Below are 14746 nucleotides of genomic sequence, written 5' to 3' on the forward strand. Positions count from 1 at the left end.
AGGAGACAGAGCCGTCCACTCCTAAAGTGTGAAACAGCCGGGCTCTTGGCTAACTGATCGCCTTTCTCCCCCCCATCTTTTCTACAAAACCAGGAATCGTGACTTAGTGGGGGCCTGGAGTGGATCTCGGGGTGCCCATGCATCCCTTGGATCAGACAAGCGAGCGATCGACTTTAGCCTTTGGGGAACAAAAGCCGGTCAGGGCTGATCTCTTCCTGCCTGGGAAGGTTGGAGAAGCCAGGAGAAAGTCAATTATTAGAGGGGGAGAAGCCACTTCTTCATTTAAGGCCCTTTTGGAAAAGTAACTTTTGCTGGAAAGGAAAGCAGGTTTTTTCCCCCTTTTCTTGGTTCGCCTTTTTGCTTGGCCCTCTGTTGCCTGTATCTCAGGCTTAAAGTCTGAATGATCCGGGCTCTTGGCTGATTGATTGCCTTTCTCCCACCCCCTCATCTTTTTGGGAGATGCGCCTTTGCAGTGGGTTTCCCCTTCAGTTAATTATTGGAGGTTTGAAAGGCAAGCTGCTTCCGGAGCATAAAAGTAGAGGGTCCAAATGGCGAGAGTGACACAGCTCTCTGACTCTCTGAAACAGTCTCAAAGATGGGGACCAGAGATTACTTCGCCCGAAGGAAGGGAGACTTGGTGGCGATGCGGGTTTGTCTCCCTTCCTTTGGAGGAGGGAGAAAAGTATCGCTCTCTTCCGTCAGGCGGGTGAAAATGTAATTTGAGAACGGTAACAATGTGGCCAGAAATGGGCATCTCTCAACAGCGCTGGGGAGAGCTATAGGAAGAACGATGTACCCGGAGAGGATCGGGAAGCCTGGCTTGTATGCTGGGCCCTGGTAGGGGAAAAATGACTGGGAGAAGTAGCCAGTTTGTAACGTAGGTGCCTGAAAACGGGAGATGAACCAGCGACATCCTCGCCCTGCCTGTGTGCTCTCCTCTGCCTCTGTGCACACACAGGCAGGCCGTGATGTCAGGCAGGGCCGTGATGCGTTGCTGCCTGCCAAAACCAGGCTGGGGTCTGGGCAGCGTAGCACAGGACGAAGAAACGAGGAAGGAAGGAAAATAAGGAAGGAAGGGACAATGGGAGCTGCAGCGCTGCAGCCTTCCAGTCCTGTAAGCATGGTTCAGCTGTGCTCCAGGCCTCGAATTCATTGGCTGTTCGGCAGCCGAGAGACAGAGCCTTTCAGCTTCAGACCGCTCCATCGGCCCTTGGCTCCCTGCCTCAGCCTCCCACCATCAGCTCTTCGGTGGCTAAGGTAGAAGGCGCTGACTGCTGGTCTCCTTTGCCACCCCGCACGTTGTCCTCGACCCCTCCCCCTGCCCATTCATGTCGAGCCCGCTGGGGCTTGACAGGGAGAGGGGGAGGGAAGGAGGAAGGGACAAAGAGAGAGGTGAAGAAAAGGAAGGAAAGAAGGAAGGAAGGAAGGAAGGGAGAATGGGAAAGGAGGGAAGGAGGAAGGGACAAAAGGAGGTGAAGGGAAGGAAGGAAAGAAGGAAGGGAGGGACAATGGGAGAGGGAGGGAAGGAGGAAGGGACAAGTTTTTGATACCTTGCTGGGCGAGTGGTGATACTCGGATATTGCTTTATCTGAAAAGTGGTACAATGGGTGAAAAGGTTGAAAAGCCCTGCTTTAAAAGACTGTACATGAGTGGTTCTCAACCTTTCTAATGCCGCGACCCCATAATACAGTTCCCCATGTTGTGGTGACCCCCAACCACTTATACATCACCGGGTGCCAGGGGCGTGGCCAAAGAAAAGGGGAAAAATGGCGGACAGCCTTGTTTGGCGACCCCCGTGAAATGGTCGTTTGACCCCAAATGGGGTCCCGACCCACAGGTTGAAAACCACTGCTGTACATCATGGAAGATCCTTTCCACTGGAAATAGTTGAATAATAAGTAAACAATAAAATTAAAATATGAAAGCGCATAGAAAGCACCCAGAAACGAGAAAAATGCAAAAGGCCTTCTGGATCAGGGGTCTCCAAGCTTGGCAACTTTAAGACTTAGGGATTTCAACTCCCAGAATTACCCCGTCAGCTATACTGGCTGAGGAATTCTGGGAGTTTACAAGTCTTAAAGTTGCCAAGGTTGTGGAGACCCCTGTTCTAAATGACAACACTTCACTAAGCAAGCCTGTTTTAGAAACGAAGCATCTGTCTGAGCTTAGAGATGAAGCTCTAGTTATTGGGGGGTGGAAATGTTACAGAAAACCACTTTGCAATGATGTAAAAGTGCTTCTAATGTTCTCAAACCATTTGGGGGAAAAATAAAAATATTAGACTTTCGTAGTTAGCATGTTGGGGATATCTGTAGAGCATACAGGTAAAGAGATCTCACTAATACTTAATGGGGCTGTTCCAATCCTTCCAAAGAGGTACTTCACAATGCTCGGGTATATGTAAAGCCCATTAACAACGTACCTACTTTATTGATCTGAAGAATAGTGCTTTCCACCTATTCTTTTGCATTGTAGAAGACTTCTTTCTAACCATGTGCATAGTCCTAATATTTAATATATTAGAACACCTAAAATCTATTCCTTTACCAATTCATAAGTAAAAGCTAGATTTGTGGACTTCAGGTGATACCTAGGTCTGCACTTAAGTCTCCCCACTTACTGTGTTTGTTTTTGACTAAGCAATGCTAATGCTGATATCAGAGTACTTGCTGTGCTTGCAATTATAGTTTCTTTTCAAAGGCTTTTAACAGAACATCCATTGCTACTGCTTTGCTGATTTATTCATATAAGTTTGAAGGGGGGGGGGAAGGAGCTTGGAACAAAACAAGATGCAGCAGTAATGTTTGTTTGTATGAGGCAAGGGAGAGGACTTAAAATGCTGCTGTTCAAATATTACAGCAGTAGTAAATTCTATGTGAGCACAAATAGAAATTTCTCCATGTATTTCTTACATTGTCCCCATGAAAAAAAGAGCAAATCGCTCACTACCAATTTATTTCTTGGCAATTTATTTCTTTCCTTTTGTGGCCATTATATATTTGTGCTACCAGTATCTGCCTTGCTTCAAAACACTGTTGATTACAGTGCTGCTTTGATGTACACAAAGCTGCCCTAATTCTTCCATGAAATTCACTCCATTATGTTCCTCTATATCAAATCGTTAAATTAGTAGTGCTGTAGTTTCCCCAGCTAAATGTTTATGTCTTCTAGTGAGTATACATAAAACAGAAACTATGTTTTGATTTAAACCTGGAATATGCCCATTATGATCCAGAAATTCTGCCTTTAAGCACTGACATTTGCATGGTGATGACATCAAGCACACCATCTCAGATCCTAAGGACAGATGTTTGAGATCCATTTAGTTACAATTCTAGATAAATATGAGCTTGGTCAAGGTCATTTCCTAACTTGGATTGGAGATACTTTTCCTACCAAGAGTGGGTTTTTCTCAACCACTGTTTGCCCCTGAAACTGCTGTTTGTAGTAAAAGAGAGCAAAGATGTTCATGAGGACTTCAGTAAGGAGAACTCAACTAAAAGTATATTGTTGATCCTCACTGAGTCTATCCAAACAGTAGACTGACATGGCGGAAAAGACAGAACTATTTCATCTCGAGAAAAGGTCTGTGTTCAGCTGTCAACAGCTCCCCCAGATTAAAGCAAATTAATATAGTTCTTTTCCTGCTTCCTTAGTTTTCTTTTTTCTACAGTTTTGCAGAATGTTGCATTACTTCATTAGTATTGCACAATGGTTTAGCTTTCTTTTTTATTTTACTAACTTTCCCAGATTTAGTCCTCATAAACTTAACTGATGGGGGGGGGTTTTGCAAAGAAAATGATTTATGAAATACATTCTGATCCTTCAGTGTGAGCTTCCATTTTGCAGCATTAATAAATCAAAATGAAAGGCTGCTACCTTAATTGCCTCATCACTAAGTTTCCCAGTGCTAATGCATTCCTTTGAAACCTGTAAGACTTGTTTCTAAATCCGCAGATATGTGTTCCATATTGGTTTGTTGCATGCTTCAGCCTGAATTGTTGGATATATATTATGACATACAGTGAGGGAAAAATTATTTAATCCCCTGCTGATTTTGTACGTTTGCCCACTGACAGGGAAATGATCAATTTATAATTTTAATGGTAGGTTTATTTTAACAGTGAAATACAGAATAAAAACAAAAAAAATCCAGAAAAACACATTTCAAAAAAGTTATAAATTGATTTGCATTTTAATGAGTGAGATAAGTATTTGATCCCCTATCAGTCAGCAAAATTTCTGGCTCCCAGGTGTCTTTTATACAGGTAGCGAGCTGAGATTAGGAGCACTCTCTTAAACGGAGCGCTCCTAATCTCAGCTTGTTCCCTGTATAAAAGACACCTGTCCACAGAAACAATCAATCAATCAGATTCCAAACTCTCCACTAGGGCCAAGACCAAAGAGCTGTCCAAGGATGTCAGAGAAAAGATTGTAGACCTACACAAAGCTGGAATGGGCTACAAGACCATCACCAAGCAGCTTGGTGAGAAGGTGACAACAGTTGGTGAGATTATTCGCAAATGGAATAAACACAAAATAACTGTCAATCTCCCTCTGTCTGGGGCTCGATGCATGATCTCACCTCATGGAGTTTCAGTGTTCACGAAAATGGTAAGGAATCAGCCCAGAATTACACAGATCAATGATCTCAAGGCAGCTGGGACTATAATCACCAAGCAAACAATTGGTAACACACTACACCATGAAGAACTGAAATCCTGCAGCGCCTACAAGGTCCTCCTGCTCAAGAAAGCATATATACAGGCCAATGAACATCTGAATGATTCAGAGGAGAACTGGGTGAAAATGTGATCAGGTGAGACCAAAATTGAGCTCTTTGGCATCAACTCAACTCGCCGTATTTGGAGGAGGAGGAATGCTGCCTATGACCCCAAGAACACCATCCCCACCATCAAACATGGAGGTGGAAACATTATGCTTTGGGGGTGTTTTTCTGCTAAGGGGACAGGACAACTTCATTGCATCAAAGGGACGATGGACGGGTCCATGTACCATCAAATCTTGGGTGAGAACCTCTTTCCCTCAGCCAGGGCATTGAAAATGGGTGGATGGGTATTCCAGCATGACAATGACCCAAAACACATGGCCATGGCAACAAAGGAGTGACTCAAGAAGAAGCACATTAAGGTCCTGGAGTGACCTAGCCCAGAGCTCCTCAACCTTTCTGGGTTGGTGGCCTGGAGGGAAAGGGAGGAGCAGGGAAATGTATGTGCTTTTGTGTGTGTGCACATGCGCATGCACAAAATAGGCACATGGCAGTGCTAGCGCCCATGCACATGCACAAGCGGGATGCGTATATCCATGGCGATGCTAGTGGCAGCCCTGGAGCCCATGCATATGTGCAAACAGGCTGCTAGTGCTCGCAAATGTGGCTGCTAGCACCCACAGCAACACTAACACAAGTGAGGAGGGTGCGACCCAGTGGCCAACAGGCCACAGACCAGTACCAGGCTGCAGCCCACAGGTTGGAATTCCCTGGCCTAGCCAGTCTCCAGACCTTAATCCCGTAGAAAATCTGTGGAGGGAGCTGAAGGTTCAAGCTGTTAAATGTCAGTCTCGAAACCTTAATGACTTGGAGAGGATCTGCAAAGAGGAGTGGGACAAAATCCCTCCTGAGATGTGTGCAAACCTGGTGGCCAACTACAAGAAACGTCTGACCTCTGTGATTCCAACAAGGGTTTTGCCACCAAGTACTAAGTCATGTTTTGCAAAGGGGTCAGATACTTATTTCACTATTTTAAATGCAAATCAATTTATAACTTTTTTGAAATGTGGTTTTTCTGGATTTTTTTTGTTGTTATTCTGTTTCTCGCTGTTAAAATGAACCTACCATTAAAATTATACACTGATCATTTCCTTGTCAGTGGGGAAACGTACCAAATCAGCAGGGGATCAAATAATTTTTTTCCCCACTGTAGGTTGTCAAAATCCATTAAAATGAATGGTGATATTAAAGAAAGATGCAAGGCAATCTATTTAAGGTGCTCAAAATTCAAAAATATTCAATATTTGGTGCATTTGGGCCTTTATGTTTCTTTAGAGGAATATGATCAAGATTAACTACAAGATACTCCGCATCATTGGTGGATCAAAAATACACCAATCAGTTTGATATGTGGAAAGAAAAATACAACAAATGTTTTGTATCAGTGGAAGAAAAGCTAGGAGAAACGAGGTAGCTAAGGTCAGCCTGAAGGTCACATCTAGACTTTGTTTGTTTGTAGCTCCCCAAGGCAACTTTGGCTCTTTTATGGTTCGTGGAGTTCAACTGCTCAGGAATTCTGGGAGTTGAAGTCCACAAGTCATAAAAGAGCCAAGGTTACCTACCCCTGCCCTAGGGCAAATAAAGCTAAAAATTTCCACTGGTAACATGGTAAGCAAGGTTCACCATGTTTTGGAACAGTTAAGCAATCCATATTGCCATTTAAAGAAGTGAGAATGGGGCTACATCAGATTATTTATAACCTAAGTTGTATCATATCTTTGGGGGAAATGATGAAGACTGGAAAGATACCATCCCCATTAGGATTGCCATTTATCTTTTCTTCACCCCGTCAGCAATATTTTTCATGGCAGAACATACCATAATTATGTTCTTCCTTTGTCATCAACATTTCCTTTTTAGATAAATCTTTGGAATATGACCTTTTTAATCAAAGGGGGCAACATATTTGTCACCAGAATGAATATTTTACTGTAATTGACTTAGCCATAAAGAGTTTAACAATGAGATCCCACAAAGAGCAAGGTTGAAATTTACAGGATTGGTTGGGTGTTTGGTTTTTCTTTCTTTTTTTTTTCAAAATATGTGAGTGCCTGTTCACACATGTGCAGCTAAAGGACAGATAAACCTATTTTACTGTTTGCCTTTTTAAAGCAGTTTCACAACTCTCAAAAAGTGTCAGAGCTATAAATGGCCCATAGCCATAATTTGCCCACCTTGCTTAATCGTTATTAATAATTACCTAACAATAACAAATAGCGCTGCCTATTAATCTTGAATCAACAAGGCAGAAAACTTCCAGCTGGATAAGCCTTAATTAAAATAGTGGCATCATCAAATAAAATATTTTTTTATTGGACTGCTGTAACAGTTTAACCATTAATCCAGATATCTTGGCAGATATATGCCCTCTGCTGCCGAAACAAGTCTAATTTCTAGCCTAGAATTTAAATGTATTTGCTGCAATACTACTAATGGTATAGTTCTGTAGAAATTTACTTCTAATTAGGCTGGATTGTTTCCAGTGAATCTTATTAGCTTTGATATTGGATAAAGATATTTCATTATATATTTAATTTAAAAAGCTAAATTAAAAAGCTGAATGTATTAACTGTAAATTTCATCTATATTTGGCCAGGCCTTTTTCTATCACAGGTTTTTCTTTCTTTTTTTGCAAAGAAGTATGATGTTCTTGATAAATGATTCTGTGTGTGTATGTGTGTGTGTGTGTGTGTGTGTGTGTGTTTAGGCATTTTAGTTCTCACAATGAGTTTAAATATACCAAGTGGAGGAGCACACTGAGAATGTTCATCCTTTAAAAATATCATTTTCTTGAAGACAATTTCAGATCAATGTGAAGACTTATTGGAAGGAAATTATTTAGGGTTTAATGGATTTTGCTAAAGGTTCTCAGGTACAAAATAATTGAAAGACCTACTCTAGTGGGTAAGATTGAATTTTTACCAATATGTATCCCTGATAATATTCAGTAGTTTGTCCTGATAGTAAGTACAAAGTACAAATAGAAAAATTGTCTTCAGAAAAGGCTTTTTTTCATTTTGGTACTGGTTGAATTACACTCACTTTGCAAATCATCCTGTCTCTGACGGTGCTACAGAATAATAATAAAAGAACTGATTGCCATGAAGTAATCAGACCTGGTGTGATTTTGAAACAATCAGTTTATTCAAAACCACTGTAGAACATGAGGTTTCAGAATAAAAATGAACAAGCTCTACTTCTTCTTATTTTATCTAAAACACTTGAGTACAACTAGAGTACTGGAGTGTTTTGCTTAAACTGCTAATTTAACAAGATTATTCTTAGGTATGTCACGATTATATGTAGTGCTAAATATGATCAGATAACAATTAGGGCATGGGTGTCAAACTCGATTGTGTCACGTGATGTAGCGTGACATATTGTGACTTTTTTGCCTTTGCAGAGCCAAGGTGGGCGTGGCCTGTGCGTGATGCATCCAGCCTGCGAGCCACCAGTTTGACACCCCTGAGCTTTGCAGCCCTTCAGAACTGATTCAAGAGAGGGTCTTTAGCATGATCACTGCAAAAATCACGTTTGGTTTAAAGAGCTGCAGACAGGTGCTTCTGTTGCACTCCTGCTCACTCTAAACCAGAGGTCCCCAGCCTTTTGGGCACCAGGGACCGGTTCCATGGAGAAAGGTTTTTCCATGGACCGGAGAGTGTGTGGTTTGGTATGCTGCCTGCATCCCATGGATGAGGCTTTCCTTGTTTATGTGGACCGGTTGGTGGCATGCCGCAGCCCAGTACCAGTCCATGGACCGGGGGTTGGGGACCCCTTCTCTAAACCACCTGTTTGGAATGGAATCCAAAGTGCTGCAGAACTCCAATAGCTACAGGAATTACCTGATTCCCAGCCACTCATGAAGACAATCTGCTGATCATGGGAAGTGAATGGGAGGAAAGACCAAAGATTATGGACAGTGAATCTATGCTTTATTTACAAACAAGTAGATTCATGATTGCTAGTTCATTTCTGCTCTTTTTGAAATCTTTTCAGAATCTGGCCAGTTGAAGGATCCTGCAATCTTGATGTAAAGATCAGAAAGGGCTGTTACAGTAAACACAGTATTCAGAATTAGTCCTGTACTTTCAGTTCCTTGGTATTTTTAAAACGTATATCTCACTGAGAGCATTTCTCTTTTTCAATAACCAATTAAATAATTTTTTTTTATTTCCTGTGTGTGTGTACATATGTATATATTTTTCAGATCATCAACCCAAATTTCATCCAGGAAGGTGAGTTAAAGACATAAGCATGTCAAGTCTTTATTTTTTCCATGCTTAGAAAATGAAAAGGGAAATAATATTATTTCTCCAAACATATCCTGGGTAATTTTGTCTGACAAGCATGATACTAAGTACGTACTTACGACAGTCCCAAAGAATATATTGGACAGCCAATTAAACTGACATTGCTTTCCCTATAATATAATTGAAATGTATAAATATATGAATTGCTAAAATCTGCAAACTGCAGGATGTCAAAAAAGAGATCCAGAAATCTGTGTTCAAAATTTTTCAGCCCAGATTTGGCAGTTCAAATTAGAATTCATTTTATTTCGTTTATTTTAGCTAAGCAGTTTTCAAATTATTCTGGGGGTTCTTTCTCGCTTTTATATTGCATCACATTTATACAAACTCACTATCTGCCCTTAACATTGTTATTGATTAAATTAATTTATATCTGCCTTTTCGTTAAAATATGAACACTCATGCTGCTTACATCTTTTTAAACAAGAAAACAACCCAGGTATCAAGAAATGTCAAAGATAAAAAACCAATCAAAGTACAAATAATTGGGGAAATGTATCCCATAATTCTATTTCGACATTGGTGGAAGACTTAAATGGCCAGGTTAGGAATAGATTGTAACAGAGAAAATCTATCTCTGTAGTCACTAAGAGCTGACTTTGATTTGATGACAGATAATCACTTCCATTTCAAAGATTGTACGAGCACAGTTTTATGAGGAAATTCATCACAGATCTTGTTTAAAATGTTAAGGATATTAATATATAAGAATTCAATGTTGTATTATGAAAAGATGACACTTCATACTAAAGTTGATCTTTGGGAGTCCTCATGGCAGCAATTCTTCTAAGCTATGGGGAGGTCTTTAGTCCTCTTTTCTCCATTTCTGAAAACATGCCTCAGAAATAGGAAGTAAAGGGAATATTTTTTCTGTTTTCACTTTCTGTGGAGCAGGAGTTTTCTTGCACCAAAAAAACCCATTGTTCCTTGCTTGACAGCTGTTTCAGTATTTCAAATAAAATTGTTGATGTCTCTTGTGAGAGTTGTGATGTGTCTCTGTGTATGGCATTTACTCCAGTTGCTCCTGAGTTTCTCGTGCCTTTAGTGGACATCACTTGCTTGCTTGGAGACACCGTAATGTTGCAATGCAAAATCTGCGGGCGGCCCAAACCAACCATCACCTGGAAAGGACCGGATCAAAACATGCTTGACAGTGACAATAGCACTTCTGCAATTACAGTTACCTCCTGGTATGTTCAATCTTTACATTTGGGATTCTGCTGAAAAAAACAATGAATGGATTAATTAATGTGGCCATTGAATCAATAGAGCAAATCTGTGTAATTGTAATAATGTAAAGAGAATTAATTTCATACACCAAAATTTTAAAAACTGTTCTGATTGTCAGTTCCTCATAATCTACATCAGTCAAGAGCAGTGGTTCTCAACCTGTGGGTCGGGACCCCATTTGGGGTCGAACGACCATTTCACGGGGGTCGCCAAACAACGCAGTCCGCCATTTTCCCCCCCTTTTCCTTAGCTGTGCTACTCCCTTTTATTCTATTGGCTTTTGAAAGCCAATAGAATAGACTCTCTTGAATAGAGTCTAATTCTATTGGCTTTCAAAAGCCAATAGGAATTGTCCAGGCTGTCTCTGCCCTGCTGAGCCCGCCAAAAGTCCCATTCTGCTGCACCAGTTGAGTAGTCCTTGACTTACGACCGGTTGGGGGTCGCGGCATTAAAAAGGTTGAGAACCACTGCTTTATATTCTGTTATGAAGATGGGTAGCCCTCAGAGTACCTTATCACTGCAATCAATTTCATAAACAATGAAAAGAATTAGTATATTTTTAAAAAGTAGATCAAAATATTTAGAATTTTAAAAACTGATTTTTTTTTTATTAAAAAGATATCTGAATGGTTTTTTACAAGCTTATCCAACAGTAAGCATGTCGGACCCTAATGGGAAATGACTAAAAGCATCTTGTTACTTAAAATTTCCCCAAACAATGTGATAGATACTAATAGATCCAAAAGAATGAATATTGACATATTAACCCATTATGCTGGTTGGAGAGTATATAAATCAGGTAGATTGAAATCAGGTAGTGAAGATAATTCATCTCAAGAAAAAAATCCTAGAAATGGAAGCCCCTATTTATTCTCACCATGTATTTCATTAAAATATAAAAAGTATTTCTTTGGCTCGTGTCCCAAACATCCTAGAAACGAATTCTTCAACATCTCTTGATCAGGATTGAGGCTGATGAGTGAAATTCTATGTTTTCTGGAGATCCTCTCCTTATGGCTGCCCTGGGGGGAATTGGTGCATTCATAACAGAGCAGGCAAGATGGGATCAGCTAGTCACAAAGCATGCCTTGAATAAAAAGGAAGATGACCTTAAAGATGTTCTCTAGTACTTTCAGGTCACATTTCTCAAACCCTTGACTCTAGTTACCAGAAACATCATAACTGTTATGTTCTGGGGGAGAAGCCACTTGACAGAATTTCAAATTAACCTTTTGACTTCTGCCCCTCTCTAGTGAATCAGGTGACATTACTCTAAAGATCTGCAACGTGATGCCTCAGGACAGTGGCATTTACACTTGTGTGGCCACAAATGAACTTGGAACAGCATCCACATCAGCGACAGTCAAAGTACAAGGTAATGGATATTTCTTTCATATATAAGCTAAGAACAGGGTGCTTATTGTATAAAGCCTCGTATAGGTTTGCTTGGTGAAATGTTATTGATGTTAATTATGGTGCTCTAGGACAGTGATGGCGAACCTTTTAGAGACCGAGTGCCCCAAAACTGCCCCACCCCTCCCACCACCCCCACCTGCTCCGCCCACCCCTGCCTGCCCACTGCCACCCACTGCCTCCATGGCCTGCCGCAGCAGATCACTCAGGCGGCCCTGCAGTGCTATGGTGGCCACGCCCTCCACCCGTGCCCCACAGCATCACCTGCGCATGACGGGATGTGAGGGTGGAGTCTCGTTCCTGCTGCCCGGCTGCCATATCCTTGGCTGTACTGCTGTGCGTCGGCCACGCCCGGGGACAACTCTACTCCAGGGGGACTGCTGGTGAGGGAGCTGTGGGGAGAGTGGGGCTGGGGCGACGGCGTGCGTGCCCACAGAGAGGGCTCTGAGTGCTGCCTCTGACATGTGTGCCATAGGTTCACCACCACTGCTCTAGGAGGAACAGGCATATGGTAAACTAAAGGCAAAGTTCCCCCTAGTAACAGTAGTAGCATTAATAATAACAATTTCATCCCATTTACTTGGGGGGAGGTCTCTGCAAGTTGCAAAGCGAATGCAAGTGGGCCATACTTTAATTGGATGTATTTGGAAAGCATCATTTGCTTGGAAACATGCGCTATTATATGTATAAGAAATTTCTGTAAGAAAAGTAATGTTTATATAGTTTCCCCTCTTGGACTTATAGCTGAAGAAACCCGAGAGAGAAAGGATTTTTAAATTCTCTACATATTCAGATTTTATAGCCAGAACAAGGGCTATAAACCCTTGCCTTGATTTTAGCTAATCCCCCTTAAAGCTGAAGAAATGTGAGATGATGATTCAGACTTGGCTGGAAGGCCATGAGGCCATATCTAAGATGAAGGCTACATTTGGAACCTGAATCCTAGAAGGAGATAGTGGCAAGCCATGTCAATATTGCTGCCCCAAATACATGAATAGTGTCACCAGGAGTCACGTTCAGGGAGTCAGCATGTGCCATTTGAAACTGCATGTTATGAACTACAGGTGTAAACTCTTCTTTTTCATTAAAAAAAAAATATCCACACTCTGAAAGGCTGGCATGCCAGTTTTCACATAGCAGGGAAACACATCAGTCACTAGGAGTGTGCTGGAGGCTTGCCTGCCTCCTTCCATTTTCTTTGTTTTCCCGAATTTCAAATCATCTTTAAAAGTTACAGCTCTCCATTGTTTAGGTTGATACAGATTGCTGGTTATAATCAGCAATTACATTAAATTGCACTGAAAATAATGCATTTTAAAATTAGATTGTATTAAACCAGCAATGTAATCTGTCCTGTAGGTCACATTTCTTTAAATAAAAACTGGATTAAAGCAACACTTCTAGGAGAGAAATTAACTCTTTCCCATTCCTGCATTTTCCCCCTGATTGTTTTACTCCTCAGATGTTATTTTTTCAACGAAAGAATACAAAGAGAGAGGACTTGATGGCTAGTAAATCTGCTATTTGCTCCTTAACTGGGACGCCAAAATTCTCCTCTAATTCTCATCCCTTTCTCTGCTAATTGTTTCTCTCTCCTCTCTTTCCCCATCCCAGGGGTTCCAGCTGCCCCAAATCAGCCTATTGCTCAGGAAAGAAGTTGCACTTCGGTGATTCTCCGCTGGCTGCCTCCATCCAGCACAGGCAACTGTACCATCTCAGGCTACACAGTCGAGTACAGAGAAGAAGGTGCAAGCATTGTGAGGCTTTTGCGTGGGAAAAATCTGAATTGCCTACCAGGCGTATATTTATTTCACCACTGAATTTAGTAGTTATACACAGTCGCCACTTTCCCCTTGCACTGTGCTTATAGGCAAATTTGCATGGCCTTAAATGCTGACTATTTCTACTAGCACTCTCTAGCACTGCTGGTAAGGCCAAGAAAGACTATGCAGCCATAGTTGTTACACAGATAGTCTTTGATTTACAAATGCAATTGGGACCAGAATTTCAGTTGTGAGTATCATGTGGGTTAAATCTAGCATCCTTATTTCCAGTTGTTATTCCCCTCTTGCGGGTGTGCAATAACATCTGATGAGCTTTGCCAGAGGTCCACTATGCCATTAGCCTCTAATCTGATAATGTCTAAGGCTGACTGCTTGATTTCAGTCCATTGACTATAACTCTGGAAAGAGATAGCTGGCGGGGGGGGGGAAGATTCTGCACAAAACATCTTGCACCTTTACATCTTACAGTTTAGTAACTGGGGAACTGCTACCTTACTATGGCCCCTTTTTTAAAGGAACAGTTGCCCTGCATTCTTGTGTTTCTTTCACCTATTTTCCATCTTCGGGCATGTGTGCACCACACATAAAAAGTCCAGAAAAGTCCTTTGTAACTAGAAAATACCTGAGGAGTCTCAATAAATGGCAAGCATTGTTCGAGCTGCATTGCCTAATATCATTCCTGTCACTCTTCAGCTTTCTATAGTCAAAATTTTGTCAGAAGGGTCTGGGCAAAACTGGAGATGAAATTAGAATAGTCCCTTTAGTATCACTAAGCACACGGATCTCAATTGACGCCATGTCTCCCTTCACCATAGAATGACTACAGCCTATCTTCTCAGCCCTTGCCTTCCCTGCTCTTCCATCCATATCACTCCAAGTCCAACATATTCATGTTTCTGTTAGAATAGAAGAAAGTTCTATTCTATTCTATTCTATTCTATTCTATTCTATTCTATTCCATTCCATTCCATTCCATTCCATTCCATTCCATACTCCTGTCCTGTTCTGTTTTGTTCTTCTATGCTTCAATCACTAAAATGGTGAATGTGGTTCCCAAATGACCATTCTTCCTGTAGATTATCAGTATGACACAAAAGCTAGATGCTCCACAAATGCCTGGACAGTTTCTCTTTCTCTTGTTCCCCCTCACTTCCTTTTTTAAAATATATTTTACTGATTATTTGCAATAACAAGCCTTAGTGCTTAGTAAATAGTGTGTT

General features: G+C 41.3%; 1 protein-coding gene across 1 annotated transcript in view; it reads left to right on the plus strand.

Annotated features, from left to right (window-relative positions):
• Positions 1–14746, plus strand: part of KALRN (kalirin RhoGEF kinase) — a 315007-nt gene that overhangs the window by 284623 nt on the left and 15638 nt on the right. The window contains 4 exon segments of the mRNA XM_039323763.1: positions 8997–9024; positions 10118–10289; positions 11583–11704; positions 13357–13488. Coding sequence (XP_039179697.1) covers positions 8997–9024; positions 10118–10289; positions 11583–11704; positions 13357–13488 — 454 coding nt within the window.

The sequence above is a fragment of the Crotalus tigris genome, unplaced genomic scaffold, assembly GCF_016545835.1.
Source record: "Crotalus tigris isolate CLP2741 ecotype Arizona unplaced genomic scaffold, ASM1654583v1 scf7180000024282.1769268, whole genome shotgun sequence".
NCBI classification, from domain to species: Eukaryota; Metazoa; Chordata; class Lepidosauria; order Squamata; family Viperidae; genus Crotalus; species Crotalus tigris.